Source organism: Tachyglossus aculeatus, chromosome 26 (genome assembly GCF_015852505.1).
Source record: "Tachyglossus aculeatus isolate mTacAcu1 chromosome 26, mTacAcu1.pri, whole genome shotgun sequence".
NCBI lineage: Eukaryota > Metazoa > Chordata > Mammalia > Monotremata > Tachyglossidae > Tachyglossus > Tachyglossus aculeatus.
Genome location: NC_052091.1, coordinates 2,472,506 through 2,492,226, shown reverse-complemented (window position 1 = coordinate 2,492,226; position 19,721 = coordinate 2,472,506). Strand labels below are relative to the sequence as shown.

At 53.4% G+C, this 19,721-nt stretch overlaps 1 protein-coding gene across 1 annotated transcript; it reads right to left on the bottom strand.

Annotated features, from left to right (window-relative positions):
• Positions 1-8,886: 8,886 nt before the first annotated feature.
• LOC119946072 (cytochrome P450 2B4-like) lies at positions 8,887-18,762 on the bottom strand. Its single transcript, XM_038767459.1, has 8 exons — positions 18,559-18,762; positions 17,737-17,899; positions 17,489-17,638; positions 16,302-16,639; positions 13,339-13,480; positions 12,206-12,393; positions 10,721-10,862; positions 8,887-9,227 (listed from the first exon to the last, which is right to left on the bottom strand). Exons 1-8 carry the CDS (start codon positions 18,760-18,762, stop codon positions 9,046-9,048), a joined length of 1,509 nt encoding a protein of 502 aa, XP_038623387.1. The 3' UTR covers positions 8,887-9,045.
• Between the last annotated feature and the right edge of the window lie 959 nt (positions 18,763-19,721).

Sequence of the window (19,721 nt, the reverse complement as noted above, 5' to 3'; positions counted from 1 at the left end):
TCAATCAATCGCATTTATTGAGCGCTTACTGTGTGCAGAGCACTGTACTAAGCGCTTGGGAAGTACAAGCTGGCAACATATAGAGACAGTCCCTACCCAACAGTGGGCTCACAGTCTAGAAGGGGGAGACAGAGAACAAAACCAAACATACTAACAAAATAAAATAAATAGAATAGATAGGTACAAGTAAAATAAATAAATAAATAGAGTAATAAATATGTACAAACATATATACATACTTACATTTACTTACATTTATAGACTGTGAGCCCCTCTGGGGGTGGGGGGAGTGGGGCGGGGTCTGTGTCTAACTCCGAACTATGTACCCTTGGAAGCAGCATGGCATAGTGGGTAGAGCCCGGGCCTGGGAGTGAGAAGGTCATGGGTTCTAATTCCAGTTCTGCCACTTGTCTGCTGTGTGACCTTGGGCAAGTCACTTCACTTCTCTGGGCCTCAGTTCCCTTATCTGTAAAACGGGGACTGAGACTGTGAGCCCCATGTGGGACAGGGACTGTGTCCAACCTGATTTGCCTGCATCCACCCCAGCGCTTAGTACAGTGCCTGGCAAATAGAAAGCGCTTAACAAATGCCATAACAATTATCATTATTATTACTCTTTCCCGACGCTTAGGACAGTGCCCTGCACACCATGGGAGCTTGATAATTCATTCAGTCATATTTATTGAGTGCTTCCTGTGATAAATGCAACTGTTCCTTCTGGGCCATCTCACCTGCTCTGGCTAGGGGTGGATCCCTCAGACTGTGGGGCTTGGTGGGGGGGTGTCCCAAGGTGACTCTGAGGTCACATCTCAAGGTCAAATGTTATCTTATGACCTCCTGAGCCAGTAGGCGAAACTCGGAAGTGAGGATGGGATAACGCCCCCACAACCAAAACTGCCGGATTGACAGCCCAAGCTGGGAATACAGGAGATGTGCCAATCAAATTAGGTAGGGAGGAGGGGGGGAGGGCAGAGATTGAATAAACTGAGGCTGGAAGCTGGAATGGCCTAAGAGCACAGGTGACAATACCTGCGGCCTCTAACCTTCTGCGCAGAGGATCGAGACTTGTAGCAGCCGGTTGCAGGTTACCTCTGTCCAGAGGGTGAGAAGCCAGGGGATGGAAGGATGAGCGTCCCATCCTGCTGAACGCTCATGGGGCTGGAAGGTAGGCGCTTCTCCGAGGGTGTGTAACACATAAATGGATTCCTCCCAAGAGGAAAGTACTCATGGGTGGGAGCGAGGGACTTCACCATGGGTGGGTAACACATAAGTCACGCATGAGAAGCATGAGAAGCAGCGTGGCTTAGTGGAAAGAGCCCGGGCTTTGGAGTTAGAGGTCATAGGTTCAAAGCCTGGCTCTGCCAATTGTCAGCTGTGTGACTTTGGGCAAGTCACTTCATCATCATCATCATCATCAATCGTATTTATTGAGCGCTTACTGTGTGCAGAGCACTGTACTAAGCACTTGGGAAGTACAAGTTGGCAACATATAGAGACAGTCCCTACCCAGCAGTGGGCTCACAGTCTAGAAGGGGGAGACAGAGAACAAAACCAAACATACCAACAAAGTAAAATAAATGGAATAGATATGTACAAGTAAAATAAATAAATAAATAGAGTAATAAATATGTACAAACATATACACATATATACAGGTGCTGTGGGGAAGGGAAGGAGGTAAGATGGGGGGGATGGAGAGGGGGACGAGGGGGAGAGGATGTCATCATCATCATCATAAGTGGATTCCTCCCAAGTGGGAGGTACTCGTGGGTGGGAGCTAGGGGCTTCACCACGGGTGTGTAATAATAATAATAATAATGATGGCATTTATTAAGCACTTACTATGTGCAAAGCACTGTTCTAAGCGCGGGGGGAGGTTACAAGGTGATCAGGTTGTCCCACGGGGGGCTCACAGTCTTAATCCCCATTTTACAGATGAGGTAACTGAGGCCCAGAGAAGTGAAGTGACTTGCCCATAAGTGGATTCCTCCCAAGTGGGAAGTTGTCGTGGGTGAGAGCTAGCCGCCCCACCATGTGTAAACAAACCATAAGTGAATTCCACCTGGGTGGTATTTGGGTGTTTTGCCATGCACGAGTAACATATAAGTATATTCCTCCTTTTAGCTCTAATATCATCAAATAATCATATTTCACCCGAAAGGGAAGTTCAATCCGTTGCATCTAATGATATAATTCAATTCACCTCGTGGAATAAATCTGTGTAAAACTCAGGCTTTCCATCCCCAGTATCTCTCTCTCTCCCTTGCCGTGCCGATTCCCGAGCGAACCCATCCCCGGACGACGGGTGACGGGGAGGCTGCAGTGTCCCTCAGATGGAGGTGGTTTAGGCCTTGGCTCCAACCTCCCCTGCTACCTCCCATCCCCACTGAGAAACAGCGTGGCTCAGTGGAAAGACCATGGGCTTTGGAGTCAGAGGTCATGGGTTCAAATCCCGGCTCTGCCAATTGTCAGCTGTGTTACTTAAGGCAAGTCACTTCTCTGTGCCTCAGTAAAAATGGGGATTAAGACTGTGATCCCCCCGGGGGACAACCTGATCACCTTGTAATCTCCCCTCCGCTTAGAACAGTGCTTTGCACGTAGTAAGCGCTTAATAAATGCCTTCGCTATTATTATTTGACTTCTCTGTGCCCCAGCTACCTCATCTGTTCTATTTATCAAGCGCTTAGTACAGTGCTCTGCACATAGTAAGCGCTCAATAAATACGATTGATGATGATGATGACTCCAGGGGGCCAACAGACCCCGGAGAGCAACTGCGGGGGTGCCTCAGTCCCCGTGGGCTCGAGATGCTCCCCTGTTGCCCAGTGGCATCTCACATGGGGCAGGCCCTGGATAGCAGCCCGGTTTCTGTTGGCATTACCCTGTATATATGTATATGCCTGTATATATGTATATATGTTTGTACATATTTATTACTATATTTATTTATTTATTTATTTATTTATTTTACTTGTACATATCTATTCTATTTATTTTATTTTGTTAGTATGTTTGGTTTTCTCTCCCCCTTTTAGACTGTGAGCCCACTGTTGGGTAGGGACTGTCTCTATATGTTGCCAATTTGTACTTCCCAAGCGCTTAGTACAGTGCTCTGCACACAGTAAGCGCTCAATAAATACGATTGATGATGATGATGACGATGATTACTCCTCTGGAGCTGGGCCGGGACCTCGGAGAGGCGGGGGCAGGCCCAGAGCCCATTTCTGAGCTCGGCCTGGCCCACCTCCATGTGGCCCACCTCCCGTGGCCCGCCCCGTCCCTCCGGCCTATCCTGCAGGGACAGGGAACAAGTGGAGCCGGTAGGGACCGTTCCCTAATCTGCAGGGCTGAAGGGCTAGAGAAGTGTTTGCCGAGCCCTACCCGATTAATCCGGACTACCCTCTGAGAAGCATCATGACCTTGCGGACAGAGCATGGGTTTGGGAATCAGAAGTTCGTGGCTTCTAATCCCGGCTCCGGCACTTGTCTGCTATGTGACCTCGGGCACATCACTCTGCTTCTCTGTGCCTCAGTTCTCTCATCTGCAAAATGGGGATTGAGACTGGGAGTCCCACTTGGGACAAGGACTGTGTCCAGCTCGATTTGCTTGTATCTACCCCAGCACTTAGTACGTGGCCTGGTACATAGTAAGGGTTTAACAAATACCATTATTATTATTAGCGTTATTATTAATAATAATAATCCCATTCAAAAGAGCATGTTTACACTCTCAAGGACACTGCCAGTCTCCCTCCAGAAAGCCTTTGGGGTCAGAGGCTAAGCCCCCATCTCTCCCCCGGGGTGAGTCTGGGCAACTGATGAGGAAGGCGGGGAGCTTTTCTTGGCCGGCCCAGACCAAGAATCATCAAGGGTTTAATGATGATTACGATGATGATTATGGTATGCCAGGCACTGTACTAAGCAAATCAGGCTAGACGCAGTCCCTGTCCCTCGTGGGGCTTACAGTCTCCATCCCTATTTTTACAGATGCGGTAACTGAGGCCCAGAGAAGTGAAGCAACTTGCCCAAGGTCCCACAGCAGACAAGCTGTGGCTTCTCCACTTCTCTGCTGTGTGACCTCGGGCAAGTCACTTCACTTCTCTGGGCCTCAGTTCCCTCCTCTGTAAAATGGAGGTTAAGACTGTGAGCCCCATGTGGGACAGGGACTGTGTCCAACCTGATGAGCTTGTGTCTACCCCAGTGCTTCGAACTGTGCTTGACAGATCGTAAGCGCTTAACAAATACCATCAACATCATCTTCCTGGAGCCCTCAGAGAGCGCCCTCCTCCCCAGCTCTCCCGCCCTCCCCCTGAGCTTCCATGTCCATATCTGTAATTTAATTACTTATATTCGTGTCTGCCTTCCCCTCTGGACTGTAAGCTAACTGTGGGCGGGGAATGTGTCTGTCTTTTGTTCTATTGTCCTCTCCCAAGTGCTCAGTACAGTCCTCTGTGCTCAGTAAATATAATTGACTAAATAACTGACTTCCAGAGCCCTTCAGGGCTTGGCACCCCTGAACAGGCCTTTTTCCCTGCTGGAGGGATGGAGCAGGGGGGCAGGGGAGAGGTGGCCGCAACTCTTCAACAGCCATCTTCTCTGGGGGATCAGGGTACCACCCCCCCCACCCCATCGTAAGTTATTGCTGCAGCCCACCTGTGGTCCCCAAGCATTCATTCAATTGTATTTATTGAGTGCTATGTGCAGAACTCTGTACTAAGCAGCTGGGAGAGTACAAAAGAATAATAAACAGACACATTTTCTGCCCACAACGAGCCGACAGTCTGGAGGAGGACCAGGGCACCACCCTCTCCAGAGGGGTTCAGCAGTCAGGGAATCTGCAGGCTCTGCAGACGTGTCTAAGAGAGAGCTCCTTATCTTCCCATGCAAACCCCGTCCTCCCCTGACTTTCCCATCACTGTAGAAGACACCACCGTCCTTCCTGCCTCACAAGCCCATGGCCTTGGCATTATCCTTGACTCCCCTCTCTCATTCAACCCACACATTCAATTCATCACTAAATCCTGTTGCTTCCACCTTCACGACAACACTAAAGTCCACCCTTTCTTCTCCATCCAAACGGTAATACAATCACTCATCCTATTCCACTAGGATTACTGCATCAGCCTCCTTGCTGACCTATTGGCCTCCTGTTTCTCCCCACTCCGGTCCATACTTTACTCTGCTGCCTGGATCATTTTTCTACAAAAACATTCAGTCCATGTTTCCCCTCTCCTCAAGGACTTCCAGTGGTTGCCCGTCCACCTCTGCATCAAAAAGAAACTCCTCACCATTGGCTGTAAAGGACTCAATCATCTTGCCCCCTTCTACCTCACCTCCCCACTCTTTTACTATAACTCAGCCCCTACACTTCGCTCTTCTAATACCAACCTTCTCTCTGTACCTCCTCCTTGTCCATCTCACCACTGACCCCTCACCCATGTCCTGCCTCTGGCCTGGAACACCCTCCCTCCTCATAACCAACAGATGATTACTCTCCCCATCTTCAAAGCCCTATTGAAGGCCCATCTCCTCCAAGAGGCCTTCCCTGACTAAGCCCTCTTCTCCAACTCCCTCTGGTCACCCTGACTTGCTCCCTACATTCACCCCCGCTCCTAGCTCCACAGCACTTATGTCTGTATCTGTCATTTATTTATTTATATTAATGTCTGTCTTGCCCTCTAGCCTGTAAACTCACTGTGTGCAGGGAACGAGTCTGTTATATTATTATATCGTCCTCTCCCAAGCGCTTAGTACAGTGCCCTGCCCACAGTAAGCGCTCTGTAAATATGATTGACTGACTGACCAACTGACAGACGATGCTTGTCCCTCCACCCCCAGGCCCCCAGGGAGAGAGGGGGGTTCTGGAGAGGGGAGGGGAAGAAGAGCAAAGGGGAGGTGACAGGGAGGAGGTGAAGGGAAAGAGAGAGGACAGAGGAGGAGAGGAGGGGGGAGAGGAGAGGAGGGAACCTTGCTCCCCAAAGTGCTGACTTCCACCCACTTACCTTCTGGATTGAGACTTCTTCGGCCAGGGGTGTGAGAGTGTGCCCCCTTGACCTCAGGGTAATTCAGTTATACAACTGAGCGGTCGGGGACATTCTCGAAATTCCACAGCTCTCGACCCGCCTCCCCAGCTCCTAGGAACCGCTCCGCACCCGCCGCACCCCTCCGTGCCCATTTCCGCTTTGCGTAAAGTGAGGCCCAGCTCCGAGAGCACCAGGGAATACCTGAGGGACAGAGGTCCTGGGGTCCGGAGGGCACCTGGCTCTGCGGAGGCTTGGCGGGGTGGCTGCAGGGTGCTGGTAGACACAACCTGCCTGTTGTCTCCCACAGAGTCAGTGGCGTCGAGGATTCACAGGCCAAGCCCAGTGAGGGCTCCAGGGTTGGGGCTAGTCGCCCTCCTGCCCACCCCAGAGCCATCACTGCCACAACAGAGGAGCAGTCAACTCCTGGACAGATGTCTGACCCCTTCCAGCGCTTAGAACGGTGCTTCGCACATAGTAAGCACTTAACAAATGCCGTCATTATTTTCCATCCCCCACATCCCCAGGGGCCGAGCTGGGCCTGGGGTCTCCCGGGTGAGTAAGTCATCCAGCACCCATCCACCACCCCCTCTGGGCTGAGTGGCACCAAAGGCCGAGGGCAGTCTGGAGGGCAGGCCGCCTCCGGCCCCTTTCCTGAGCTCACCCTCAAGGGGCCAGCTGACGCTTCCCCAGCCAGGGGGGCTGGTGTCAGTGAGAGCCTTCCTGGAGGCAGTGGGGTGGATGAAATGGCCTCTGAGGAGCCCCTCCGCTTACAGACTCTCACCCGGTTGGGAGGGGGCACTCGAGGAGGAAAGAACCCCCAGGCACGGCCCCCAAAGCACTCAGACGAGAGGCACTCCAAATCGCCATCCTTGTAGCCCATCCCAGGTGAGAATGGACGACCAGGACCCTGACTTGGGGCCGGCAGAAGAAGCCAACGGGCACCGGGATAGCCATGGAGAGGTCCCTCCTCGCCCCTTGCCCTCCCCAGGGCCCTGGGTGGGACAGGGACCATGCGTAGGGCTTAGCACAGAGTCAGTGCTCACTCTACACTAGACGCTCATTATGGGCGAGGAAGGTGTCTGCCAATTCTGTTAGATTGTACTCTTCCAAGCACTTAGTACAGTGCTTTGCACATAGTAAGTGCTCAATATATGCCATTAATTTGATTGATTGATTGATTGACTGATTGATTAAAGGCTGCTATTGTCAGTCCTTCTGCAGAGACCCATGTCCCAGAGCCCACCCCCAGCCTTCCCTGGAAAGAGGCTATTTCTTGGCCTGTGCCCTGATCTCCCCAGCCCCCAGTTCAGTACCCACTGTGTCCCCTGCCCAGTCTGAGAGCCTCCATCCCCCTTGCACCCACCCCCCATCGCCCCGGACCCCTAAGTCCACAGGAGAAGTAGTGAGGTGGCCACCTGAGAGAAAAACAGCATGGCATGGTGGATAGAGCACGGGCTTGGGAGTCAGAAGGACCTGGGTTCTGATCCTGGCTCTGCCACTTGTCTGCTGTGTGACCTTGGGCAAATCGCTTAACTTCTATGTACCTCATCTGTAAAAATGGGGATTAAGACTTTGAACCCCACGTGTAATGGGGACTGTGTCCACTCCGGTTAGCTTGTATCTGCCCCAGCATTTAGAACAGTGCCTGGCACATAGTCAGCACTTAACAAATTCCACAGTTATTATTAGGAATAATAATAATGGCATTCTTTGAGTGTTGGGGGATGGGGGGGTCTTCACTTCCAGGCCCAGGACAGAGTGGGTAGGTGACAGCTGCCCAAAGACGGCTGGGGAGGATGATCAGGAAAGGGTGAATGGGGGTGCTGTGGAAAGACCAGTGGGCAGGAAGCAAGGCAAAGGCTGGAAGTGCTTCAGTTTAGAAATCGGAGGTTCCTCTGTCCCTCTCCTGCTGCCCTGGAGGAAAGAATACTGACTCTTCATGGGGGTAGAGCTACCAGGGACCCAGGCCTGTGACAGGCTGGGTAGGAGCTGTATCTGGGGAGGCGGCTGTGGGTCGGGGGTCCGGGCTGAAGAAGGCCGAGACCAGGCCGACTTCCTGCTTCCACGCCACCCACCCGGGATCTGCCCCAGGACAACTCCGAATTCTGGGGGCTGACCCGGCTGCCCCACTTTGGACCCTGGGCAGGAATCTGGGTGGGAGCCACCCCCGAGGGCCCCACAGGGTTGTCTCCAGGTGGAGGGAAGGGCTCTGCCAAGCCCAGGATGCTGGGCAGCACCGCCTTGGTTTCTCCTGCAGAGCCAGCTCCGGTTCACCCGGCAGCTGGCTTTGACAAGAACGTGCCAGCGATGCCTACGTAAGCCTTCAAACTGGCAGGAGTGCCAGGAGACTTTGTGAAGTGGCACAGGGCATTAGCAGCGGTGGGGAGAGAGTTGGCCCCACCCTTGGCCCTAGCTCTCCCCCTCCTCTGAGCCGCAACCTAGGTACACAGAGAAACCACCAGAGAGAAAGACAACACAACCTTTTCTCCTCACCGCCATCACCACCACAACGGGGCAGTTCTTCGTCCTATCTAACCTCACTCTCTCTTGCTGTAGATACAGCCTGTTTACTCTTGCCCTCTCCTCAGTGGAGGCCAAGAGCAGCAGGCCAGCCTCCCCCAGTAGTGACCCTCTGACACCCCCCACCCCCTCCTTCTCGGCTTCAGGATCAGTTTTCTCAGTTCTGGCTCCCTCCCCTTTCTCCTCTGACACAGGACTCCATCCTGCTTCACCTCCGGCCTCACCCCACACCCTCCTCTTCCTCTGGGGGATGGGCCCCCAAGCTAGAACTGAGGCCTGGCCCTCCCCCATCCCCGACGACCCCCAGGATGGATCCTCCCATGTCCGTGAAACTGATGCCAGGGAACAAGTGCCATTGGTGGGCAAATCTCTTTGGGCGTTCAAGTTGTCAACACCATCTCATCACCCCTGCCTGGGGGACGGGCAGGACACGGGGACAGGTCCCTGGGCCAAACCAGGAGGGGCTGGGGGTCGTGTGTGTGAGGAGGGATGGTCCACATGCACTCAGCGGGGGGTCAGGGACAGCTGGAAGGCCGGTGGAACTTTGGCAAAGCCGCTGAACTTGGGCTCCACGTTAATGGCGTCGGGATGGACCGGCGAGGAGATGGCAAAGGTCTGCAGGATGGAGGTGAAGTACAGGAACAGCTCTGTGCGGGCCAGGCCCTCCCCTAGACATGCCCGCTTCCCTGCGGGGAGAGGGGAGAATGGGGGAGTCACCACCCCTTCGCCAGCAAACGGGCAGTGGCTGAAGTTTCCTGGGGTCTGACCGACTCACGGAGGATGGGCGGGAGGGGTGAGGGAAGAGACCCCCCTCAGTGCCGCTCTCTGAGCCAGATGCCGGACCGCTGGACTGCTTGACAAAGGCCCAACCTGGCCCCCGAGGCCTACCTAGGCCGGAGCTGGTCCCTGGCGATAACCGTTGACATCTCTAATGGGCGACCAGGCCAGCGTTCCCGGTTGGTTGATGAGGTGGAAAATTCAAGCCAAGCCCAGAGGGGAGAAGCTGGAGAGTCTGCGGGACTGCAGGACTCCTGGATCCCCACCACAGTGTCCTGAGGATGGCTGGGCACCTCCGTCTGCAACAGCCCCAGCCCTGTCCCCTGCCCACCCAGCCTGCTGCCCCTCTGGGAGTCTCAGGGCAGACCTCCAGGGAACTCCAGGGACCCCCTCATTCGCTCTCTTTCCTCTCTGCCTCTGGGCTCGTGTTTGTGCGTTGTCATGTCAGTGGGAAGAATTGCAGTTAGAAATCAGGGAGGGCTTCTTGCCCCCAGAGCAATAGAAGGAGCAAGGAAAATGTGCCTTCCCCACAGAAACGTCACGGCATTCTGGGGCTTGAAACCACCCTGTAACTGGCAAGAAGCCCTTCCTTGGGTCTAACGTTACTCCCTCTTGGCGCAATCAGGGAGAGCCCTTGCCTGCTTCCACGTAGGCTGCCTGGGCTGAATCTTCCCCACTGCCCAAAGCACATATACAGCCACTGATGCCCTTCCAGATCCTAGGCTTGGGAGTCAGAAGACCTGGGTTCGAATTCTGACTCCGCCTCTTGCTTGCTATGTGACCTTGGGTAAGTCACTTACCTTCCTCTGTGCCTTGGCTTCCTCATCTGCAAAATGAGGTTTCAAAGCCTGTTCTCCCTCTTAGTTTGAGAGCCCCATGGGGGACAGGGCCTGTGTCTGATCTGATGATCTGTATCTACTCCAGCACTTATTACAGTGCTTGGCACATAGTAAGTGCTTGACAAATATTATTGTTATTAAGCCACCCTGGGATGCAGGTTAGGACAGGATTGATTCAGTCCGGGAAGCTGTGGCCTTTTAATAATAATAATAATAATAATAACAGTTGGATTTGTAAGTGCTGGGGTAGATACAAGATAATCAAGTTGGACACAGTCCCTGTTCCACATGGGGCTCACAGTTTTCATCCTCATTTTCCAAGTGAGAGAACTGAGGCACAGAGAAGCTAAGTCACCTGCCCAGGGTCAGACAGCAGATAAGCGGCAGGATCAGGATTAGAACCTAGGTCCTTCCAATTCCCAGGCCTGGGCTCTTTTCACTCAGTCACGCAGCAGCCAAACTGGAAATGCAAACCTTCTGATTCCCTTTGCTGACCCCGATCCCTGTTCCCTACCTCCTGTGTCCCGCACCTCCTCCAGCTCCGGCCCCCACGCCATGCTCACCTGCGGAGAAGGGCAGGAAGGCGGCATTCCTCTGGAATCTGCCATCCTCCGTCAGGAACCGTTTGGGTTCAAACACGGCTGGGTCCGGGAAGTATTTGGGATCATGCAGCACTGAGTGGAGCAGGGGAAACACCATCGTGCCCTGGGGGAGGGGGACGAGGGGGTGAAGGGACAGGAGGAGGAGGAAGAGGAGGAGGGCACGGGCACCGGAGGGCCGCCCAAACCCTCTGCCGGGTCCGACCGGCTCACGTCACTGCTCCTCCAATTGGGTCAGGAGATGCAACTCTCCCCCAAACTGAGCGAGTCTGGCATCAGAGAGGGCATCACCTCAACCCTGGACCCAGAAAGGCGGTCACAGTGACCCACTGGACCAAATTACCCAATCACAGGTCTTCCCTACCCCGGCGGAAGGGCCCGGGAGGGGAGGCCTGTGGGTCTGAGACACCATCAGGGAAACAAATCGGTCCCGTCAGTGAACACTGAGGTTCGGGATTGGTTCGAGGGGTGTCCCCAGGGCAGCTCTGGGTTTGGCCTGCAGTGTGGCTGGGGAACAGTGTGATCCCTCCACCCCGGCTGGGTCAGAACTGGTATGGTCCTCCCCTGGCTGTGTCTGAGGAACGGTGGGACTGTCTCTCCCCACCATCCCCAGCTATGCCTGGGTAATGGTATGCCCCCTCAACCCCCAAGTTGTGTCTCTCCCTTACTGGTAGTACACAAAGGTACCTCCCATCTCTCCCTACTCCAAGCTATTCTTCATTCTGCTGCCTGGATTGTTTTTCTACAGAAATGTTCAGGGCATGTTTCTCCACTCCTCAAGAACCTCCAGTGGTTGCCCATCCACCTCTGCATCAAACAGGAACTCCTCACCATTGGCTTTAAAGACCTCAGTCACCTCAACCCCTCCTATCTCAACCTCGCTACTCTCCTACTCCAACCCAGCCCGCAGACATCGCTCCTCTAATGCTAACCATCTCACTGTACCTCCATTTCATCTATCTCACCGCCAACCCCTCGCCCATTTCCTTACAACGCCCTCCTTCCTCATATCTGCCAGACAACTATCTCCCCACCTTCAAAGCCTTATTGAAGACACATCTCTTCCAAAAAGCCTTCCCAAATAAGCCCTCCTTTCTTCCTCTCCCACTCTCTTCTGCATCACCCTGACTCGTTCCCTTCATTCATCCCCCCTCCCAGCCCCACAGCACTTCTGTCCATATCTGTCATTTATTCACTTATATTAACTTCTATTATATTAAGTGCTAAGCGTTTAGTACCGTGCTCTGCACACAGTAAACGCTCAATAATTACGATTGAATGAATTAACGTTTGTCTCCCCTTCTAGACTGTAAGCTCATTGGGCAGAGGATGTGTCTGTTTATTTTTCTATTTTCTCCCAAGTGCTTAGTCCAGTGTGATGTACTCGGTAAGCACTCAATAAATAGGATCGACCACCTGACTGACTGACCGTCTGGCCCCCGGCCGTACCTTGGGGATGGTGTAGCCTTGGAAACAGGTTTCTCGTGTGACCGCATGAGGAACCCCCAGGGGCATGATATCAATGAACCTCTGGATCTCGTGAATGACGGCGTCAGTGTAGGGCATCCGGGTTCGGTCTTCCAGCGCCGGTTCCCGGTTCTGACCGATCACAGTGTCCACCTCCTCCTGTACCCGCTCTGCTCCAGATGAGGGACGGGGGCAGGAACCGTGGAGGAAGGAGGTGAGGCCAGGGGGCTGTTCCTTCTCTTTCCCGGACCCCAAATTGACTGGGACTCACCCCCTAACCGGAGGGAGGGGGGAAGAAGTTTTGGGGGCCCTTGTGGGACCCCTGAGGGGTCAGATCCCAGAGGAGTAGGAACATACTCTTTCTTCACCTCCCCAAGTGCAGGCAGAGCCTGGTGGAATGGGCTGCAGCTGCAGTGAGATGGTTGGGGGCTAGACCGCAAGAAGGGAGCCACTAGACTCCAGAGGGGCTTCGGGGAGGGGGCTTGGGCCTCCAATCAATCAATCAATCAATCAATCGTATTTATTGAGCGCTTACTGTGTGCAGAGCGCTGTACTAAGCGCTTGGGAAGTACAAGTTGGCAACATATAGAGACAGTCCCTACCCAACAGTGGGCTCACAGTCTAAAAGACTCCATCTCCAGAGTCTCCACCCTCAGAAGGGTCCCATCCCATCCAAGAAGCAGCGTGGCTCAGTGGAAAGAGCCCGGGCTGGGATGTCAGAGGGCATGGGTTCTAATCCCAGCTCCACCGCTTGTCAGCTGTGTGACTTTGAGCAAATCACTTCGTTTATCTGTGCCTCAGTGACCTCATCTGTAAAATGGGGATTCAGACTGTGAGCCCCACGTGGGGCAATCTGATTACCTTGTATCTCCCCCAGCGCTTAGAACAGTGCTTGGCACATAGTAAGCGCTCAACAAATACCATCATCATTATTATTATTATCCATCTAGACTGTGGAGGAAGCAGGGGGAAGGGTGACCACCAAGGAGAATCTGGTTCTATGACCGGAGAACTGCTGTGTCGTACATTTCCCTGAGCAAAACTACTTACCTCTCTGGGCTCCTGAACCACGGGGAAAATCCCCTCCAGGGAGAAAGCTGAGGGGGAGCCCTCACCAGTAATTTGGGGGTGTTTTAGTAGAAGCAAGAGCCCATATTTCAGAGTGGTGCTGGTTGTCTCGGTGCCCGCAAAGAAGAGGTCCAGAGCCGTGACGAGCAAATTCTCTAGGTGAAACTCGCTGAGGGGATTCTCCCTGTCCTGCAGGGAATAATAATAATAATTAATAATAATAATAATAACAATAATAATAACAATAATAACTATAATAATGGTATTTATTAAGCACTTACTATATGGCCAGGCACTGCACTAAGCACTGGGGGAGAGACAAGGTAATTGGGTTGGACGCAGTACTTGTCCCACAGTGGGTTCACAGTCTTAATCCCCATTTTTCCAGATGAGGTAACTGAGGCACAGGGAAGTAAAATGACTTGCCCACTGTCACACTGCAGACAAGTGGCACCTTCCTTCCTCTCCCCCTCGTCCCCCTCTCCATCCCCCCATCTTACCTCCCTCCCTTCCCCACAGCACCCGTATATATGTATATATGTTTGTACATATTTTTTTACTCTATTTATTTATTTAATTTATTTCTACATATCTATTCTATTTTATTTTGTTAGTATGTTTGGTTTTGTTCTCTGTCTCCCCCTTTTAGACTGTGAGCCCACTGTTGGGTAGGGACTGTCTCTATATGTTGCCAATTTGTACTTCCCAAGCGCTTAGTACAGTGCTCTGCACATAGTAAGCGCTCAATAAATACGATTGATGATGATGATGAAGTGGCAAAGCTGGGATTAGAACCCAGGCCCTTCTGATTCCCAGGCCCATGCTCTATCGACTAGGCTATGCTGCGTCTCAGTTTCTAGTGGGAAGAAGTGGAGGAGTTACCTGCCAGATTCCCACTTTGGGCTGGTGGAACTCCCGCCCCCCCGGCTGCCGACTGATCCGATTCCCCACGCCTTCCAGCCCTCTTCAGAGCGAGTTTAATAGCCGCCCCAGCTCCCCCGGGGAACACACTCTGTAATTTATTTATTTATATTAACTGCTGGCTCCCCGCTTCTAATCTGTAAATTCCTTACGGTTTTTGTTGGGTTTTTTTATAGCATTTATTAAGCGCTTACTATGTGCAAAGCACTGTTCTAAGCGCTGGGGAGGTTACAAGGTGAACAGGTTGTCCCACGGGGGGCTCACAGTCTTCATCCCCATTTTACAGATGAGGTAACTGAGGCCCAGAGAAGTGGAGAGGCTTGCCCAAAGTCACACAGCTGACAAGTGGCGGAGCTGGGATTTGAACCCACGACCTCTGACTCCAAAACCCGGGATCTTTCCACTGAGCTACACTGCTTCTCTGGGCAGGGAATGTGTCCATTTACTGTTATATTGTCCTCTCTCAATTGCTTAATAAGGCGCTCTGCACACAGTAAGCGCTCAATAAATACAATTGAATGAATGAGTGAATGAATGAACAAATGACCCTCTCTAGACTGTATGCTCTTGGTGGGCAGGGAATGTATCTGTTGTTGCATTGTACTCTCCCAAGCGCTTAGTACTGTTCTCTGCAAACAGTAATGATAATAATAATTATTATTTTATTTGTTAAGTGCTTACTGTGTGCTAAGCACCGTTTGAAGCTCTGGGTTAGATCTGAGGTAATCAGGTTGGACACAGTCCCTGACTCACATGAGGTTCACCCTCTTAATCCCCATTTTACAGGAGAGGTAACTGAGGCACTGAGAAGTTCAGTGATTTGCCCGAGGTCACCCAGCAGACAAGTGTGTGGCTCAATGGAAAGAGCACGGGCTTTGGAGTCAGAGGTCATGGGTTCAAATCTCTGCTCCACCAATTGTCAGCTGTGTGACTTTGGGCAAGTCACTTAACTTCTCTCTGCCTCAGTGACCTCATCTGTAAAATGGGGATTAAGACTGTGAGCCCTCCATGGGACAACCTGATCACCTTGTAACCTCCCCAGCGCTTAGAACAGTGCTTTGCACATAGTAAGCGCTTAATAAATGTCATCATCATCGTCATCAAGTGGCAGAGCCGGAATTAGAACCCACGACCTCCGGCTCCCAAGCCCTTATTCTTGCCAGTAGGCCATGCTGCTTCCCGTGTGTGAGTGCTCAATTAAATATGATTGATTGACTCATTGACTTACCGCTCAGGCCGGATGCTGAATGTGCTGCCCTCTGAGCCACGGTTCAGCTAGCACCAATGTCCAGCGTCCCAATGAGGGAGACTCAGGCTCGGGCACGGATCCGTTGGGGGGCCCGGGCCCAGGCCAGGCCTGACCTGTACTGGACCAAATGGGGTCAACTGGATGCTGGGGGTCCTCGTGTGGCCTCCTCTGCCCAGTCTCCATCTCCACCTCCCCCAGCCCTGCCCCTCACCCCTCATTCAATCGCATTTCAATCACATTTATAATAATAATAATGATAGCATTTATTAAGCGCTTACTATGGGCAAAGCACTCTTCTAAGCACTGGAGAATCTGTTATACGCTGTGAGCCCACTGTTGGGTCGGGACCGTCTCTATATGTTGACAACTTGGACTTCCCAAGCGCTTAGTACAGTGCTCTGCACACAGTAAGCGCTCAATAAATACAATTGATTGATTGGAGAGGTTACAAGGTGATCAGGTTGTCCCACGTGGGGCTCCCAGTCTTAACGCCCATTTTACAGACGAGGTCACTGAGGCCCAGAGAAGGTAAGTGACTTGCTCAAAGTCACACAGCTGACAATTGGCGGAGCTGTGACCTCTGACTCCAAAGCCCGGGCTCTTTCCACTGAGCCATGCTGCTTCTCTATTTATGGGGCGCCTACTGTGTGCAGAGCACCATACTTAAGCGGCTGGGAGAGTACGAGATAACAATAAAGGGACAAGTTCCCTGGCCTCTTAATCCTCTCCTTGTCCACTCCCCCAGACTCCACCCTTCCACCCCTGCAAGGCCTTTTCCTCCCCCATCTGGTCCGTCTCTCTGCCCTGGATCCTGCCCCCGACTCTCAGCCCATCACTTACCTGCTGCATGCGGATGAGAAAGGCGTCGATGAAGTCGCGGGGCTCGGCCGGGTCAAGGGAGGCCTCGTGCTCCTTGGCCATCCGGGCCACGAACCTCTTCTGCTCCTCGAACACCTCGAAGAGGCCGTTGTGGGGCCCCGGGAGGTGGCGGAGGAGCCCGGGGGAGAGGCTATAGAGCTGCACCGAGACCGAGTCCACACGCCGCAGGTTGTCGTTCAGAAGCCGGAGGAGGGTCCCGAACTCGGGGTCGGCGTGGTCGAAACGGCGGCCGAAGACCACCGAGCAGACGACGTTGGAGATGGAGCGGCGCAGGGGGAAGGTGGGGTCGAACGGCTGCCCTGGGGGACGGAGAACGGGAATCGAATTCCCACGTTACAGATGAGGAGACTGAGGCATAGAGAAAGGAAGTCCCTTGCCCAAGGTCACACAGTAGACAAGCGCCGGAGCTGAGATCGGGTTCCAGATCCCTTGATTCCCAGGCCCGGGTTCTTTCCACTGGCAGCTTCTCACCCCTCCCTCCTGTCCTTCCTCCGCTCAATCTCTCCCACTCCAGCTAATCACGCCAATGGGGCTAATTCATCCCAGAACCGGACTGGCAGCTTTAGGCCAGGGTTTTATTTTAATGATATTAAGTGCTTATTATGTTCCAGGTAGTGCCGTAAGCACTGTAGTTGACACAAGCTAATCAGGCTGGATACAGTCCATGCCTCACAGGGGGCTCACAGTCGTCATCCCCATTTTCCAGCTGAGGTCACGGAGGCCCAGAGAAAAGAATTGACTTGCCCAAGCTCACACAGCAGACGAGTGGCAGATTCAACTCCCAGGCCCGGGTTCTACCCACTAGGCATCTCTGCTCCTCCAGGCCACCCATCTGGGGCCCAGGAGAAACAGCGTGGCTCAGTGGAAAGAGCACGGGCTTTGGAGGCAGAGGTCATGGGTTCAAATCCTAGCTCTGCCACTTGTCAGCTGTGTGACTTTGGGCAAGTCACTTAACTGCCTCAGTTACCTCATCTGTAAAATGGGGATTAGGACTGTGAGCCCCCCGGGAATAACCTGATCACCTTGTAACCTCCCCAGTGCTTAGAACAGTGCTTTGCACATAGTAAGTGCTTAATGAATGCCATTATTATTATTATTATAGGAGACAACCCCCCAACAAGCTTCGATGGCCGGGGAGGGGGACGCACCTTGTGTTTTGTGGAACTCTTCCAGCAGGCACCGTACCTCTTCCTGGACGCGCTCCTCAATGCCACGCCTGCCCATGCCCAAGTCACGAAGGGTCATGATGGAGAAGCGACGCAGAGTCCTCCAGCGCTCGCCCTGGCTGAAGGAGATGCCTAGGCCAAGGTGGGGGCCAGGGGGGAGATTGGAAGGGAGTGAGGAACCCGGACATCCACCCGGCCCATCCCCGGCCCTCCCGGAGCCCGGCCCTCACCAAGGCTCCGCGTGGTCTTCTCCGAAATGGCCATGTAGGGTCTGCCCGCGAACTCTTCGGCCTGGTCCTGCAGGGCCGCCCGCACGGTCTCGTAGCCACAGAGCACCACCACCGGCTCGGGACCCAGGTACACGGTGAACACCGGTCTGAACTGCGAGCGCAGCTGCTGGGGGTGAGGGAATGGAGGGAGGTGGGGTCACCTGGGGCGGCAGCGCCTCCACCCCAACGCCCAGCTGGCTGCCACCGCTCCCTCCTTCTCTCCTTCCCTCCCTCTTGGGCGGATCAATCAATCAATCAATCGTATTTATTGAGCGCTTACTGTGTGCAGAGCACTGTACTAAGCGCTTGGGAAGTACAAGTTGGCAACATATAGAGACAGTCCCTACCCAACAGTGGGCTCACAGTCTAAAAGGGCGGATGGGACATCACAGCTCAGAGATGGGCAGTGACTGCCCCATAGCCACACAGTACCTCGGGGTGGACCCAGACAGGGCTCTGGCTATCCCATCCTCAGTTTCCCTCTCAACACCCCTGTGGGAGCCTCAGCTTTGAGGATGCAGCAACTGGGCTGAGTGACCAGGAGTCCCCCGAGGGTGGTACACTTCCAGGCACTGCCCTGTTGCCCTCCCACAGGCCCTGTGCCGAGACCACTGAATGGCTGGGGTTGTCTGTCTCCCTTGGTCCTCTCCCTCAGGTCGGGGCCCTGGAGCCTCCCACCCTGAGCCCAAGACCCTGGGGGGAGGAAGAGGAGGAGGAGGAAGGGGAGGTGACAGCGAAGCCCACTCCTCCACAGCCCGGTGGCTCTGACAGGGCACCATTCACCTTGAGCAGGAAGTCCAACAGCGGCACACCCCACATCTGTGGAAGACAACCCAGGATGGGCAGGGCCCGGGGCCCAGGGGGAAGGCGGACTGGGGAGTGCCCCCTCCAAAACAACAGTAGCAACAGCACGAGGAAGAGGAGGAGGATTAGGTGGAAGGACCCAGCGGAGGAAGGCAGCCAGGATGGGCCGGCAGCCCAGGCCATCTCTGAGGCTCAGCTGTGCGCTGACTGCAGGAGCAGAAACAGGAAGCTGGAGGAGTGTGGGAGGAGTCCAATAAGTCACGCGGGTTCAAAGTCTCCACATAGGAGCAGGGGACCCGTGGCCAGGGAGAGCCCGATCGGGTTTCGACGGGAGCCACGGAGAGCCTTAATGCAGTGGAGGCTGGGGCCTACTGGATAAGAGCCCGGCTTTGGGAATCAGAAGGACCCGGGTTCTAATCCAACTGCGCCGCTTGTATGCTGTGATCTTGGGAGAGTCACTTCACTTCTCTGGGCCTCAGTTACCTCACCTGTAAAATGAGGATTGAGATGCTGAGGCCCATGTGGGACAGGGACTGTGTCCAGTGTGATTAATTGGCATCTCCCCCAATGCTTAGTATAGTGCCTGGCACATAGTAAGTGATTAACAAACAGCAATTAAATGAAAAGTGAGGGTCCCTGAGCTGTGAAGTGGGGCAAGGGTAATCAATCAATGGTATTTACTGAGCAGTTACTATGTGCAGAGCACTGTACTAAGTGCCTAGGAGAGTACAATACAACAGAATTAGCAGATCACATTCCCTTTCCATAATGAGCTTACATCAACCGAGAGCAATTCTGGAGCACCTACTGAGTGCAGAACACTGAACTTAGGAGAGTGCTTAAGGGAAAGCACAATTCCTGCCCTCAAGGAACTTTGAGTCTACTGCAGGAGAGAGATATTTAAATGACAAATGTGGGGGTTCATTGAGGTTTTAAGATATGTATGTAAGTGTTATGTAGGCTGTGATAATTTAAATAATTCATTCTCACTCTATACTCACTCCCTGTCAAGGCTCAATCCAGCTCAAGGCCTCAACTCTCTGGTCTCCATGGTGACTCCCAAATCTACCACTCCGCGCCTTGCCGCTGATCTCTTGTCCACGTCCTACCTCTGGTCTAGAACGCCCTCCCTCCTAATATCC

Excerpts from the sequence above, each read along its gene's own strand:
- LOC119946072 (XM_038767459.1), bottom strand. The coding sequence starts at position 18,762 with ATGGCCTGGGCTGCCGGCCCATCCTGGCTGCCTTCCTCCGCTGGGTCC. Across the intron at positions 13,481-16,301 it reads TTCTCATCCGCATGCAGCAG|GACAGGGAGAATCCCCTCAG; the intron begins GTAAGTGATGGG and ends TATTCCCTGCAG. Across the intron at positions 12,394-13,338 it reads AAAACACCCCCAAATTACTG|AGCGGGTACAGGAGGAGGTG; the intron begins GTGAGGGCTCCC and ends CATCTGGAGCAG.